At 28.9% G+C, this 16,861-nt stretch overlaps 1 protein-coding gene and 1 long non-coding RNA gene across 3 annotated transcripts; one reads left to right on the top strand and one right to left on the bottom strand.

Moving 5' to 3' along the window:
- Window positions 1-5,253: 5,253 nt before the first annotated feature.
- LOC149886929 (uncharacterized) lies at window positions 5,254-7,489 on the top strand (the record flags this gene model as incomplete). The annotated part of the gene is made up of 6 exons (XM_090091452.1): window positions 5,254-5,428; window positions 5,916-6,011; window positions 6,433-6,614; window positions 6,900-6,964; window positions 7,131-7,225; window positions 7,322-7,489. Coding segments are annotated over 6 exons (729 nt in total), but the record flags the coding sequence as incomplete, so codon positions are not given.
- A 1,840-nt stretch (window positions 7,490-9,329) lies between these two features.
- On the bottom strand, window positions 9,330-14,403 carry LOC149886928 (uncharacterized). 2 transcript variants are annotated; one of them, XR_016453632.1, is made up of 5 exons: window positions 14,288-14,403; window positions 11,817-12,378; window positions 11,233-11,304; window positions 11,002-11,063; window positions 9,330-10,170 (listed from the first exon to the last, which is right to left on the bottom strand). It is a non-coding gene; the product is annotated as an uncharacterized LOC149886928 (long non-coding RNA). The 2 variants fall into 2 exon arrangements; XR_016453631.1 differs by lacking the exon at window positions 14,288-14,403 and having other exon boundaries at window positions 9,330-9,604; window positions 10,016-10,170; window positions 10,863-11,063; window positions 11,817-12,173.
- Between the last annotated feature and the right edge of the window lie 2,458 nt (window positions 14,404-16,861).

The following is a 16,861-nucleotide window of genomic DNA, read 5'->3' as shown; positions in this document are numbered from 1 at the left end:
TATATTCGACTATTAATTAAAGTATAAAGTATGCGAGGTTTACTAAGTTTCAAATACATTTGAGGATTGCCATGCGGTGATACTCATGCGTGTGGTCATACAGGTCGTAGATTGGTCCCAAGATGCACAAGTTAAGCTTAACAAACGGTCTCTGTGGGTCACATCCCAAGCAGTTCCCATGCGGGCTCCTTCCAAAAATAATCCCTTGCGGTTCCCGTGCGGGCCCCCTGGACAAAACCTTGTGGGTCCCGACTGGGATTCCCGTGCGGGACCCATACTTTAACTAACGTGGGACCCGTGTGGGTCCCGACTTGTTTGGCTGGCTGGGTACCTATTATTTGAAGAAGCATTTAATACTCATATTACCATATTCAACCAGCAAATTAACTTAAATCTTGATACAATGTAATATTTTTTTAAATTGGTTATTTAAACCGCCTGTAGTAACATTCAATTAAATCATGCTTAGATTTTCTGAATTCAAAAAATGAAAACAATGTCGAAATAATAATAAAGTTAAGCAAAATTTACAGCAAAACGTCTGATAAAAGAAGTTAGTTGGTGCAACATTGAAAGCAAGTGTTACTGTTAATTCTAATTCAAAAATTATAAAAATATAGTTAAAAATAAGTTTAATGCAGAAATTATATGTTTAAGTTTAAATTTATTAAGTTTGAAATGAAGTAATAGCATTAAAAAATAATACCTTGAGAAAATTTATCATCTAAAGTTTCTTTATTCTCATTGTATGCTTGTACCAAAACAAGCAACTGTTCGTGAGTCCAATTTTCAGATCGTTTTTTTAAACCTTTTGACAATTCTGACACTAAAAAAAGTTCATATTTTTTGAAAATATAAACCAAAATAAAGTGTAGTTTGAATAATAGAAGAATAAAAGAAGATATTTAAATTTTAATCTGAAAATTGACTAACTTGCAAGTTTTACTTAAATTTAACTGAAACAACTGCAGTTTTAAACTAAAAGTTGCAAAACTTTAAGTTTTATTTTTATCTATTGAACATTTATTGAGAGTACTTATATATATAAAATTTTTGAAGCCGTTAATGATGATAAACTACATCCTAAAATCTTAACAACGAACATAGCTAAAAACTGTTATAACAGTATAATATATTGGTAATAGCAGTTTTTTAGTACCTTTTAAGTACTTTTTAAAAACATAAAAAACCTAATTATTAGATTTTAAATAGTACATGATATTATTACTAGTAACAACTTATTAATAAAATACTTTTCGAAACATATTTTATTATTATTTAAGAAAACAATTCAAGTATTTTACCTTTATTTTATAAATCAATTTCTATTATTTAAAAACTTTTAACTATTGGGTTGAGGAATAATTCATGAGCGTTTTTTTCAAATTTATTTTAAACAAAAAAACTACAACGATTTAATCAATAATATACTCTCCGTTGTTGTTTACGACTTCCTCCCATCGTTCAATAAGTTTTTCGATGCCTCGGCGATAGAAATCTCCCGGTCTTGACTCAAAGAATTCGTCCAACCAAGCCCTCAATTCCACGTCATTATTGAACGATACACCGCGCAAAGCGTTCGAAAGCGATCGAAACAGATGAAAATCTGACGGCGCCAAGTCTGGAGAGTATGAAGGATGAGGCAGCACTTCCCATTCGAGTTCTTGAATCGCGGCTTTGGTCATATTGGCGATGTGAGGACGGGCGTTGTCGTGTTGCAGAAGAACGCCATTTCGCCTATTTGGTCTTTTTTGCTGAATTGCTTCGTTGAGTCGGTGCAGTTGTTAAACGTAGAGCTCCGCGTTGACTGTTTGGTTGCGCTCAAGCAGTTCGTAATGAATTATGCCTTCCCAATCCCACCATACACACAACATGATCTTTCGAGGATGAAGGTCTTTTTTTGCTCGCGGAGTCGCTTGTTTTTTGGGGCTGAGCCATTCTTTTCGCTGCTTCATATTGACGTAAAGGCACCATTTTTCTTCGCCAGTGACAATGCGGTAAAGAAAAACGCTGTTTGTGACCATGTGTTGAGCGATGACGAGCGAGCAAACCGGCGGCGATTGTGGAACGTTGATTTTTGTTGGTTTCGCTCAAAGTGTGTGGCACCCAAGCGCCGAGTTTCTGAACCTTGCCCATTGAGTGAAGGTGGTTCACCACAGTTTTTTGATCACAATCCATCTGCTCCGCCAATTCTCTGGTCGTTTGACGTGGATTTTCGTGAAGAAGTTGATTCAATCGCTCTTCGTCGAACTCAATTGGTCGACCGGTGTGTGATCCGTTCTTGAGGTCAAAATTCCCATTTTTGAAGCGCGAAAACCAACGGCGGGTGGTACTTTCAGGCATTGCTCCTTCTCCATACACAGCACAAATCTCACGAGCAGCTTCGGCGGCCTTAACACCTCGATTAAATGCAAAAAGCAAATGGTGTCGAAAATGCTCAGTTTTGTCCACTTGACATTCCATTTTAATGATCTGAAAATACACAAAAATAAAAAAAACTAACAAATCAAAACACACTATCTTGTAGAGCAAAACATTCTCTTTCAAACAACATAAAACATTTTGCCAATGCATTTTATTTCTGCGTGCATTTTTAAATTTGAAAAAAACGCTCATGAATTATTCCTCAACCCAATACTAATAACTAATTGAGGGTTGAGAACTTGATAACGGCTTGTTATTCTATCAGTTTACGTTTCTTTACCTACTAGTTTTATTTTTTTGTTACAGAAGTTTTATGATTTTACCTTCAGAAAAATATGCTTTGATATAGATTTGTAATTACGAAAACTTGGTTTATTAAAAAAAAAATCAACTCGGTTGTTTTTTTTTGCGTAAGTTTTTGCGTAAGTTCAGCGCAACTTATGCGCAACCCTAACTTTACGGAAATGCTGCGAAACATTGGTGAATACCAAATAGTAACATGAACTTACGATTTCCGTAACCTTAGCTGAGCTGCGCAAAAGTTACGAAAGTTTAGTGAATAAGCACCCTGATTCGTAGCTATCTAAAATGTAACTTGCATAAGGGATAGTCCAATAAAATTACGCAACGCAAAATATATTTAAAAACAGAAGTAGTCGGTCTTAAGCTTTTACGCGGCGATTTTTATTAAACTTAATGGACCATTTTGATTTTCTATTTAACTTAAGGCTCTGCGAGGGAAAATTTTTGATCTTTTTTGTTTTGTTTATTAGTGAAATTCTAACCTTACAAAATTCGTAGAATAAATAACATCGCAAATAGTTGTGATTTTAACGACCTAAGTTCGCTACTGACCAGTCGAGGATTGAATAATTAAGCATAACAACAATAAAAGATAAGAGGGATTGATGATCAGTGCATATTGCATTTCATTGGCTCTATTTATTTAAAGGAATTGAAAATGTTTTTTTAACATCTAATACCTCTTATAAAGTCTCTTACTAAAAAAAGTTTAAAGGTCAGGGACATATTGGAAGGTTTGCTAAATATTCTGCTAATCAACATTTAAATGTCAACTGCCGCAACATCGACCGGTAACCAGCCGTTACCACGTGTTGCGGTTTTGGTTGGGTTTTTGTTTGCATTTATAAGCATCAACAATAAGTCTAACGACTCTTTAAAATAACTAAAACTATCAGTTGTACAAATTTTTATTATAAGATTTTTATTAAAAAATTTAGCATCTTAAAAATACATTGCCTATAAGTTTTTTATTACATTTCAAAATATTTAATTTTCAAGCAGTAATTTATAAGTAAAAGCAGTATAAAAAAAAATACATTCTAACAAAAAATATTTTAACAACTTGTTAAACAAAACAAGCTTAATTTCAAAGCATACATTTTTGTTGAGGATTGTGTAAAACGGCCCACATTGGATGTGATTCTATTTGCATTTTTTGTTTGTTTTTGTAAACAATATAATTATATTATTTTATATAGGGTTAGGGTTAGGTCAGAATAAAGAGTGTGATACATACTTTTTATTTAGAAATAAAAGTTTAATAAAAATCTTAAAGGTAATATTTCCAAATTTATTTTAATAAAATTTTAATAAAATAATTTAATAAAAAAACTTTCTCGTGATGTACACTACTGTACGTGACTTCACTACTCCACTTATGTCCATCTTTTACTCCAGTTTTCTACATAACGACTTATTTTTTACTTTTAACTTTACTTTTCGAGCTTTCTACATAACGACATATCCAATTTGTTGAAGTCAATTTGATGCCACTAACTAACAAGTTTTGGATTTGAGCTTCGGTTCGTTTTCTTCTAGAAAATAAATGGCTTTACATTAACTACTTTTCAAGAGGAAATGAAATTTCAGGAGGAGTAGCATAACTTTTCAAAAATATCTTAATAAACTAGTTTTGTCATTATTCCTTTCTTTTTTTTTTCAATGCCACCTGTTGAATTGCAACCAAAACAGCCTTTACTCTACATCTACTATGTTTTACAGTACACACTGCTTTATGATACGCTCAAAAACTTTACTTTGAATTAAGAATCATTTCTTGAAAACATAGATTTAAAACTTCGACGTTTTAGACGTAGAAGTCGGTCACATTTACTGCCATTAATGACCCATTTTTATGTAGTTTTGCCCACTTTAGCATTTTTATGATTTTTATCAAAACATATATATACATATATATATATATATATATATATATATATATATATATATATATATATATATATATATATATATATATATATATATATATTAGGTGTGGTCAACAAAAACAAAGTAACAGACTTCAGTTCTCCACAAGTTTATTTTTGCTCTTTGTTATGATTATAACAATTTTACAAAAATTAAATGAAAAAAATTTTAAAAAATTGTACTTACAGGTCGATCCCTCCTATAAATAAAACATTGTTGAATATCGATTATCGATTTAAAACTTGAAATTAAAATTAAGAAGCTAACCCAGCCGGCATCTTTACGTTGTTTCAACGTTGATATTAGGTTGAAGCGTTGTTTCAACGTTGGGTAACCAAATCGCAACGTTAAAATAACGTTACTATTTAAACGTTGTTCAGTAAACGTTATTTCAACGTTGACAAAAAAACTCAAACTTATTTCAACGTTTTAAAATAACTATGCGTTAGTTGGTGTTTAAAGTAAAATAAGTAAAGGCCAAAAAGTAAGTGAAATAATCTTTTAGTATGACACGGAATCAGAAAAGTTTCCATTAATAAAAGTTAAATTCTCTTCAGGTATTACATCTATTTCTTAAAGTTATTATTTTTTAAATAATGGGCTAAAAAGAAGAGCTATTATAACTTTTTCATTTCCACAAAAAGCAAACAGGATTGTGAAAATTTTGAGTTCACAACCACAGAAGAAAAAAGTGACAATGAGGATGTTGATTTTCTTCGAAAATATAAACAAAGAAAATATAAACAAAGAGAATTTCCTGGTTATTTTCCAAGTAGGCATTGGTTTATATGTTGGAAATATATAAATTTCAGTTTTTATACCTGAAAATAAAAATACCTGAGTTATCATAATTTATACTATAAAACATTAACTGTATTTTATAGGTTCAGTTATCAAAGATTTGGATAAAGTGTCAATGCACCTGACCTCCAGTAGTTCATCAATTAAATCTAGAGGTAAATGTATATACACATACATACATACATACATACATACATACATACATACATACATACATACATACATACATACATACATACATACATACATACATACATACATACATACACATACACACATACACACATACACACATACATACATATATACATACATACATTAAGTTTATTAAGAAATCGTATATACATTGTATATATGATTTCATAAATACAATGACATGTTATTATATCATTGTATTTATGAAATATATATTTTAATGGTTTGCATAACTTAATTTTACTTTCAATTTATAATTTTAGAGCCAAAAGTTGATGTGTATGGAAAGAACCTAAACTCACCTTGCCAAAAGTTTTCCCAAGAAGATATCAGTTCTTCTTTGTTTTCTCAAGATATAGGTTATTGTCTCATGAAATTTATTTAATTTATTGAAAATAAGATTGTGTTATTTAAAAAAAAATGATACAATTATAATATAAAGTGTAATATTCAACTGATAGTGATACAAAGTGTTGACAAAGAGCTTTTTTAATCTATGTGTTTTAAGTTCAATTTGTATAAAGAAATTACTTAAAAACAATTTACCACACAATGGAGTTTAGAAAAATGGAAATAAACTACAGAAATTAGATAACGTTGATAAGTTTCCAATGTCTGAATGCAGTATGATATTTTATATTTTAAAGTAAATTTTTATTTAAATTCATTTTTTTTGTAGAAATATAAAATTTATATAAGATTTAAAAGTTTTAAAAACTGAGGAATTTCCTTACTATTCAAATACTAAAATTCTTTTGTAAAACTTAATAAAATTTGTAGAGTTTCAAAAGAGAGTGTCGCATCTACTTACCGATATAAGAAATGAGATGCGAAATCAAAACAGAGTGACTGAGCCTGCTTCTAATAGTGAATTTGTAAGCCAAATAAGGGTTATTTCATCAAAAGTGGACTTCACTGAAGTGGATAAAGCATTAGATGATGAAAAAGTCCACTCATCGCAGGTGAGTTATAATAAGTATTTTATTAAATAATTATTTAGTTATTGAACATTACCCTTTAGTTAAAAAAACATTATTAAAATGGACAACGGTCCTTGAAACATTAAAAAATTCTGGAATTTTATAAGTAAAAAATTGTCCTGGAAAATTCTTGGAATTTGGAATTTGTCCTAGAAAAATCCTGGATCACTTTATTAAAATTTGTTTTGGAGATCTGAAATAATTCAATGTTTTGATATCATATTTCACCCAAACCATAATGTTAGATTTACTTTATGTTTTTTGTAGGTAAATCAGCTACAATCAATTGGTGGAACATCTTCAAAAGATAGAATACACAAAATTATGCTGAGGTAATTAACTGATAGCTCTTATCTCATTCATAATTACTTTTTACAAAAAATATTTGTTTAATAATTTTAGAAAAAAGTTATTTCATAATGAATTCAATTTAAATATTTGAAAAATTATTATTTATTTATAATCACTTCACAGTTACATTATCTTTTAAAAATTTAGAATATTTTCAAACAGTTTTATGGCCTCCATGAATATGAAATGCAAAGGTGGAAAAATATGTTTTAAGAACACTAATTTATATAGGATTGTTAAAGGTATATCTTTAAAAGTTATGTGAAACTTTTTCATTCATTATATTATTGCAATTCTTCCTTTTTTGATTTTTACTTTATATTTTCTTTTTTTTACAGCTTCTACTATTAAATACGATGGAGCGACAGAAACTTTGATTAATGGAATATTGTCTAACTTCCTAAAATACGCTCCATTTCGAAAAGGTGGCAGTAAAGAAAAGAAATTTGTGTAGATTTTATTCAAATATATGTAAATATATGTAATATTTAAATATATATATCATAAACAAATGTTATCTTTTTCTTTACTAATATATATCTAACTAAACTTAACTAAAAATAGTCTAACTGTAGACTATGAGTCTACAGTTAGACTATTTTTAGTTAAGTTTAGTTAGATTGATAGTCCAATAGACACAATTAATTGAGTCAATTGAAGATTGATTTAACGTTTGGATCTAACGTTGATTTAACGTTGATAAATCAACGTTGAAAAAAACTGTCATTCTAAACGTTGTTTCAACGTAAATTCAACATTCTTATAACGTATTTTGCGTCGGTTGAACGTTGATTTAACGTTTGAATATAACGTTGATTTAACGTTGATAAATCAACGTTGAAAAAAACTTTCATTCTAAACGTTGCATAAACGTAAATTCAACGTTAGGTTTCAACGTTAATTCAACGTTATTTCAACGCTGTTTGCCGACTGGGAAAGTTGTAATTGAAAATTTTAACTGAAAATTACTATCTTGTTCAGAATTTATTTTTAAAATTTGACACTTTTTATATAGTTTTATCGATTTATTATCGATTATTAATGATTTAAAACTTTAAATTAAAATTATAAATTGAAATTAAGAAATTAGAGTTGTAATTAAAATTTTAACTGAAAATTATTATCTAATTCAGAATTTAGTTTTAAAAAAAAATGTTCCGCAGTGGTTAATCTACGACAGTAATTTCATTGATAGAGTTAGAAAATTCTTGCGATGGTTTGCAACCAATCAAAGAATAAACTGCTTCTTTTTCTCTTTTTTTGTCAATGTGTCATTGAGATTTTCAATAAGACTGATTTCCCTTTCAGCTATATCATTTACAACTGCCATGTGTGGAGCCTCGGTATTCTCCGAGAAATCAGAAGGAAAAACGTAAAATCTCCAAATAATTGTCTCCTGGCTGCTGTATTTTAACAGCAGATGGTAAAAAGGCAAGCATTTTCTTTTGCATGTTTTTCAATATTGGATCCTGAGACAATTTATTGGTTGCCATTCAAGCATCTTAGTTCATTGATGACCATTGTTTCCAAAATCGCTTGAATAGTGCAGTTGATGAACCTTCAGTTGGACCAAACAGAGACATGAAAACACGGACAACTTCCACTAGGTGATAACAGAATGCAATCCAGCCCATTTAAGTTCCCAGAGCTTGTTTAATTCTTGTTAAAACACTGTTCAAGTACATAACAGAGTTTGAGTTGGTTGATACTTCTCATCTTCTTATAATTCCGATCTTGATGTTCATAAAGAAAGTTTACCTTATGTTTCATTATGCGTTTGTTATGTGTTCTTTATATCACACTTTCACCTTTGCTCTTGTTCCTCTCTGTGCCTTTTCCTGTTGTGTTGTCTTTACATCTACTCCACTCATGCTGCAGGAAATTACATCTTCTCTTTGAATGCAAATCGATCTTCTTTTTTCTGTATTTCTGTCATCGCATCCTTTGTCGCTATATAAAACAATTCATTAAGGTGTTTTTTAATTTGTTCTTTAAGGTGTAATTCTTTAAACTTTAAGCATGTCCTCTTTTATTTTGTTGCTTTCACGTTGTTGTATTCTGTGTACCTTTAAAACCAGATAGTTCTGATGCAGGCTTGGGCAGAAATGGTGTGCAATCGAATGCTATTGCTGACCATGCAAACAATTTTTTTTTGACAACTTGGCCACAACTGTTTATACGTTTTAGGAATGATTTTAGAAATGCACTGAAAAAAGAATTTATCGACTACTTTTTCTTTTTCCCGTATTAACCCCAGATTTTTCCCGGATATACTTTATTATTTTTATAATGTATGACTAAGATCTTTTATATATGTTTTATATGCAAATTGAGAACGCAAGAACATATACATATATCCTTTATTAATAAAATAAACTATTATTACAAATGTATTAAATATATATACAAGTGTTTTCTGCAGTGTTCTTTACGTTACACGTTTGCTGCTGCATTATGTACATTCTATATGTTCTTTTCTGTGTTTGATGCTGCATTCGAAAATCGTTCTTTCCGGCCGTCTTTGCCTCTATATCGAGCATTACCAAACCAAGCAGAAAGAGCTTCTTCAAGAAGTTTTTTTGATAAATTTTGTTTCGTTTCATAGCTTTTTTTTGCAGCACCTAAATATACCTTAGTTAAAATAAATTGCAAAAATGTTACTATAGTAATATTTCTTTCGCAATATATTTTATCCAAAAGTGTGGTTTTAGGTGGTCTCGACATATAACTATAAAACATTATAATTTGATTTAGTAGGTATAAATCAAACCATAATATTTTATAGTAATGTGTTGAGGTCAACTTAAGCCATACTTTTGGATGACCTTAACTACTCATTTTTCAGACGCTTTAATTCTTAATAAGTCTTAAATATATGTAAAAAGTTCAAGATATTTTGAAAAAAAAGTATTAATAACATGGGATAGGGTAAAAATACCAATGTTCTTTTAACTACATAATATGACAACAAAAAAATTATTATACTCAATAAAAGAATAAAATAAGGAGAGCATATGATATAATATACTTACAAAACATTATTTGAAATAGCTGCAATGGCTGAAATGTTTTTTTATTTTTCTGGCCAGTTAGGTTATATTTTCAGTTCATTAGAAAATAAATACTTTATGTTCCTTCTTACAAAATTTGTTAGATTCGTGCCACCATTATTTACAAGGACCTGAACCTGACAAAAAAATTACAAAAACAAATTACAAAATTAAATAAGTAAATTAAGGTGACAGTGATTCAAAAATCATTATTTTTTAATGAGATGATTTTAAAAAAAAAAAGACAAAAATAAAATCAGTTAACATTTAGGGGTTGTGCAAGCTCTGTTTGTGTATCCCCTCATCAAATTAGTTGATCCTCTAAACATAACCCAATTTGCTTCATAATACTAATGGGGTTTACAATATCACTATCAATATCTAAACTTATAATTTATTGAATTCAGTTAATAAATAATAAAAATAACTTAACAGCATAATTTCTACACTTAAATATTAAATGATTAGATTCATATTTGATATGATACTTAATCATTGAAAAACAAAAGGGTATTTAATAAATCCCTACGGCAATATTCCATGGCACTAGGCTAGTGCCATGAAAGTTCAACATTTTGACTTATTGAATTTAGAGAGTACATTCACGACGTATTAGTAATCTATTTGAAGTCTTGCTAAAGATGTATGATTTTTATGATTTTTTGAAATTGTTTCATGTCTCCCACTAAAGACATGAAAAACAGATTTACTAATATCCAACTTGATATATCTAACAATATAAAACTGAACTTTATTTAACATATATTAAATGTAAGAAAACCTTAATAATTTACCAAATATTTTTTCACATCTTCATCGTTCAACTTACCTTCAAAAGCTTGCATGTCTTCAATTGTTTTAAGAGGTAAGTTTAATTCAATTTGTTCCTAATTTGTTACTAATGAATTATTTTATTGATGATTATCATATTTAAACCTATAAAATAAGTAGTAAAATCTGTCTCCTACCCAACTCTATCTCTGGTATTACAGGCCTAAGAAGCTTTTCTGACATCTTTCTTTTCTTTCTTCTATGATTTTTCAAAAACAACTTTTTTTAAATTTATTATTTAATTTAAAATATTATTACAGGCAATATTTCATACAGAAACATAACAGACAAGAACAAACAAATAATATTTTGCAAAAAAATTGATGCAATTAGAATTACTTAAAAGGATTTAAAAACAAACAAAACACCTGTTGCTGTATTTACTTTTTGAATCAGTACTCTCAATTACATCTTTACTGATAGACAGTTTTTTTTCTAGCCTGTTTAAAAAAAAAAAAAGTAGACAGAAAAACGAGAATGTTGCTATGTAAGTTAAATGTAAATTTTAGGCATACAAAATAGCTTATGCCAAGCTTTTTTGGTTGGTAAACATCTCTTCAACATTGGATGTCTCCTCTGCTACTCTAAGCTTTTCCCAGGCTTCTTATTACATACAATTCACATTTCAAAAATAATAACACTGCACTTAGCATATACACACTACACTTAGCTTATACACAAATTATTTTGAAAGTAAATTATAGTTAGTATTATGTTATAAAAATTTAATTACTAAAGCATATTTGTAGTATTCAGTAATGAACACAGAGTTTACTGAAAAATCAAAAATAGCGAAATCAACTAGCAAAAATAAACAAAAACTAGTTATGTACAACTGCATCTAAAACAGTAAATATTTTTTTTATTTTTAATAAAAAAAAAATTAATACTGGTTCAACAGTCCCTAAACGTGTCTGAATTCATCAACAGTATTATACAGACCAAAATTTACCTGCAACTGCTAACAATCAAAAAGAGTAAGTTTTCCAATCTGTTTCAGGTTCAGAGCATAGCTTTTGTGCCCTACTGACTTTGCTGAAATTTGACCATGGAGGCCAATAGCATTTTAGTTTTACATGCTGTATAGCCGAAGCTGAAACTTCTTGAAATTCAATTTTATTGATTATCCAATTGAAAGGAATATACTCAAATTCCATCTCATTGTCAAAAACCACAATAGCATACATTCCAGTAATTATGTTTTAACTATAACTAATAATAACCAAAATTAATTTTAAAATATTGCAAATAATTAAGTTTTAAAAATATTTTAAAGCACTAATTTTATTGAAAAAAAAAAAAAAAAAAAAAAAAAAGAGTTAAGTATCAAAAGTGTGCAGACAAAATTGATAAAAACAGCGTGAAATGCAAGCAATGTGAGGCAATTTTGACAGCAAAAAGTGGTAACACAAGCACTATCCAACACCATCTTACTGGAACACATCATATAGATATTGATGGCATTGGCAGTTTGGGCACACCAAACATTTTGTCTTTCTTTACAGCTTCTTGGCCTAAAATGATGAAAGAAAGAGAACTAGTTTTGGATCAGAAAATAGCAGACTTCATTGCTCATGATGCACACCTGATTAGTTTAGTTGGAAATGATGGATTCCTTAGCTTGTTGAAATATACAGATCCAGACTATGTTGTTAAAACTTGTTGGACTACCACAAAACTGATAAAGAAAAGATATAACGAGATGTGCATACCAGCGACTTCGGTGCCAGCAGAATGCACTTTTTCAACTGCTGGACATGTGGTCAATCAACGGCGTGCATCATTGGCACCCAAAACAGTAGACATTTTAGTTTTTCTTAACCCTAATTGGGAGTTGTATAACCTGGACACTTGATGTAAAGTAAAGTTTAAATTTAAGTGAAATTTTAATTGAATGACATCATTGATTGAGCCGTTTTTATTGTTTTTTATTTTTTATAAGTACAACTTTTATAAAAAATATTGTTTATTAACGGGTACCTGGGTACCTGCCCGTTTGTTTAATGGGTATCCAGGCAAGCATTTTTGCAATTTTTGACAGCCTTAATTATAATTGCTGGCAGTTGGTTTTAAAATATTTCTAACAATCCCAATTTTACCATGTATTTCAAAGCAATTATCTTTAATACTGTTAGACATGAAATACTTCTTGTTTTGATACTGTTTTAATTAAAGGTACTGGCTCAGTATTACATTTACAGGACCTTCAGTGTTCAATTTACTAAAACCAACAGTATGATTACATTGACAGGTATAAATATCAACATTTTCAAAAATTCTTTTGGCTATTTGTGGACAAGGTGATTGAGCCTTGCGAACAAGCTTTTTAAACTGACCAAGATAACTTTCATATTTAAATGACGAGCAATTGTCAACATAGTGTTTTGCTTCATCAGCTAAGTGTATTAATAAATGAACATTATATACTAGCTGATCTCTACTGTATAGCTCTTCAAAAGTCTGAACAAAGTATTGCAACAATTGACCAGCATACTGAGGATAATGTTTAAGTAAAGAAGTACACAATAAAATCTTGACAGCAACAGATAAGTCAATAAAATTTTGATAAAGATTTGGTAACAATAATCATTTAAAAAGCACTGGCCATGTATAAATAAAAAAAGATGGAGCTCAGTAGCCTTCCATCGTCTATTTCATCGTCTAATTCAGAAAAAAACAAGACTTTCTAGAAAATTCTTTTAAAATATATGGTTGTAAAGTAGAAAGTTTTTCTAAAATAACTGCAATAACACTTTGGAACAACTTACATGATGGTGGGCCACAAATCCTTAAGTTTAAAATTCTTTAGACAACACCCAAACAAATGCAATGCATATAATCTATTGGAAACCCACTTACCATATTATAATTTAACTTTGTGAAAGGAGATATTGCAGTATGGTGTTTTGAATCATGTTGATTTAAAAAGTCTATATTATATACTTGACTTATCTGCTCCTTAGTGGAGCAGATAAGTCAAGTAAATCTATTTTTTGATACCACTCGCCATCTTGAATACATCATTCACAACAATTGTATCTATTATGTGTTTTAATGCACTTAACAAATGACGAGCTGGTGCATCACAAATAGCTATTTCTAATTGTATTTTGTATGTCTTTCCAGTCTTGTCACAGATAACACCAACTTCTTGAAAACATTTCATTTCATCAATAAAATCTATTAAATAGTTATTGACAGAATTTGGTTTACAAGGACTGGAAAATAAAGCAATCGGAAACACACTCTGTTCAAACTCTAAAAAAGAACCCAGAATTGGCCAAAGTGATATGTTTGAGTTATTAAACAGTGGAATACCATCAAAATTAATATGTAATGTAAAAACTGAAAGGTCTGTTAAAAGAAGAGATTTTTTTAATAGTAGAGAAAGCCAAAATTGCAATCCAATGTAGTAATACTCACCACCTGCAACAGATTTGGTTTCAATGTCTCTTTGTGTGTAAAAGCAATCTAGAATCTTTAGGCAAATCTAATCCATGTTTTCTCAGAACCAGTAAGAAACTATCTGAAGCACCAGTAAGAAACTGTCTGAAGGTAAAAAATATTCGATACAATTTTTAATTGCAATTTACGATTAAACAATATTTATGAATAATCTATGTACCTTTTAGTTTTTAGTTACCCAATGCAGTGTGCTAAAAGGTTGATAGCATAACTGTATGGTAAGCGGCAGTGGTGTCTACTTAAAATTTTGACAAATTTTATATTTTCAATTTTTGTAGCAAGATACCAGATATGTACATGCTGCATGAACTATTAGCTGAGTGCTGTGAGTACACACAACTCAGGGGTTCCTTATTTAACACATAAATGTAATTAATGGATGTATTATTTAATAAGAATATTAAATACGAAATATTATTTTTTAACATAAGTTATTTTACTTATATATTATTTTTTGTGATATTCCAGCTCTAAATGATTGAGTCGATTGTTTTTGATTTGATATTCAAAACGACTTATTAAAGGAATTTTTTGATAACATATATTTTCTATGTTATCTAATATTATCAACATTATGTATCTTATAAAGAAATGTATGATACCTAAATTTACAATAAACCATCTGCATTAAATGGTGGAATACATTAGAACTTTCTTTTCATTTCGAACAAACCAGTTTTTTAAAATTCAAAGACAGAGGAGGTTTGATTAAACAAACCAAAAGTGTTGTTATCATATATGCAAACAAACTGAAAAATGTTTCTAAAGGTTACTTGCCTCAATAAATGGCCACCTTCCAAATGAAATAGGAATTCAAATGCCATTTCTAGTGCTGTTTTAAGATCAGTTGATTACTCAAAAATAATTAATGAACAAACTTCTCATATGTTTGACTCAAATATAACTGATAACCATTTCTTTGCACTGATTAAACTTATTTCAGAAAACTATGCAAAAATATGTTTTTATCACCTGGGTAAAGAATAAACTGCCAAAATAACTGAAAAAAAGCTTAGGGAAGCTTAGAAAAAAGCTTTTATATTAAAATATTTTTATAATATATGATATGATATATGATATGATATATTATAAAAATATATCATATCATATATCATATCATATCATATATATATATATATATATATATATATATATATATATATATATATATATATATATATATATATATATATATATATATATATATATATATATATATATATATATATATATAAAATAACTCTAGAAGGAACCTCTGAGTTGTGTGTAATCACAGCGCTCAGCTAATAGTTCATGCAGCATTTATAATTTTGTAGTGCCTATCTGATGAACTAATGCCTAAAAAATTTTTTATCTTGAAAAAAAAAATCAGCTGCCTACCATGCTGTTGTGTTATTAACCTTCTAGCACACAACATTGGGTAGTTAAGAACTAAAAGGTACATAAATTATATAACAAATGCTAACTACCATGGTGTGATCTAACAAAGTCCTTTGCTTTAAGAAAGTTCTAATTTAAGAAATGACAAATTTCGTATATATAAAATAAACATTTGGGGAAAATAACTTAGCTATTTTAACTAGATATCTATTTAGTTAAAATAACTTTTTTTTTTTTCTAAATGTTTTATATATATGAAATTTGTTATTTCTTAAATTAGGACTTTCTTAAAGCATAGGACTTTGTTAGGTCACACCACGGTATTTGAAATTTGAGCTTTCTGCACAAGCAAACAAATATTTTTTCTTTACTTTTATTAAACAAACTAAATTTTAGCAAATTAAAATTGAAACTTGTACTTAATTTTACTGAGAATTTTTATTTTATTATTTTTATTCTAAAAAACGAAAAACAGAAAGTTAATATAGAACAACTTATTGTAAAAATATGTTTTGTTAAATAAAAAAATATTTATATATTTGAAATTTATGTAAATATGTAATATTCCGTTATTTTTATGAAAAAAATCTTATGTTAAACAAAAAAAACTAGATTTTTATTAGAAACTTATATATTTATCAATATTTGAGCTTAAGAAATAAAACTTGATTATCATCAATTTCTTAATTTTCATATCACCATTCGTTAGTTCCGCCGCCATCTTGGGAGGCCAAAACTGGCTTCAAAAAATTTTCCGTATACGCTATCCAGTTATACTTTAAGATCAGTGGTGTGTATGAATTTTATTTAAATTACAGAAATGCTAGTATAAAGTTCTCTTATGACCAATTTAAAACTGAGAATATACCTAACAGTACTATCTAAAAGATAATTAAACGTGCTGAAAGTGTATTTGGTTACCAAAGAGTTCAAGGAAGTGGAGGAAAGGCTAAGAAAATGGACAAGACAAACATTAAAAGGCTCAAACTTATGTTTGATCATAAAGACAGAGTTTCTCAATGACAGGCAGCTAAAAAAGTTCAAGTGTGCTCAGCAACACATTAGTAAAACACTAAAAAAAAAGAAAAAAATTAAACTAAGAAAAAAAAAGACTTTTCCGAAACATTCTGACCAGCTAAAAGCAGTTGCTAG

The sequence above is a fragment of the Hydra viridissima genome, unplaced genomic scaffold (genome assembly GCF_058129835.1).
Source record: "Hydra viridissima isolate aposymbiotic clone 2 unplaced genomic scaffold, HvirCarnegie_v1 scaffold_6, whole genome shotgun sequence".
Lineage (NCBI taxonomy): Eukaryota > Metazoa > Cnidaria > Hydrozoa > Anthoathecata > Hydridae > Hydra > Hydra viridissima.
Note: the sequence above shows the minus strand (reverse complement) of the source record. Positions and strands in the feature narration are given on the sequence as shown.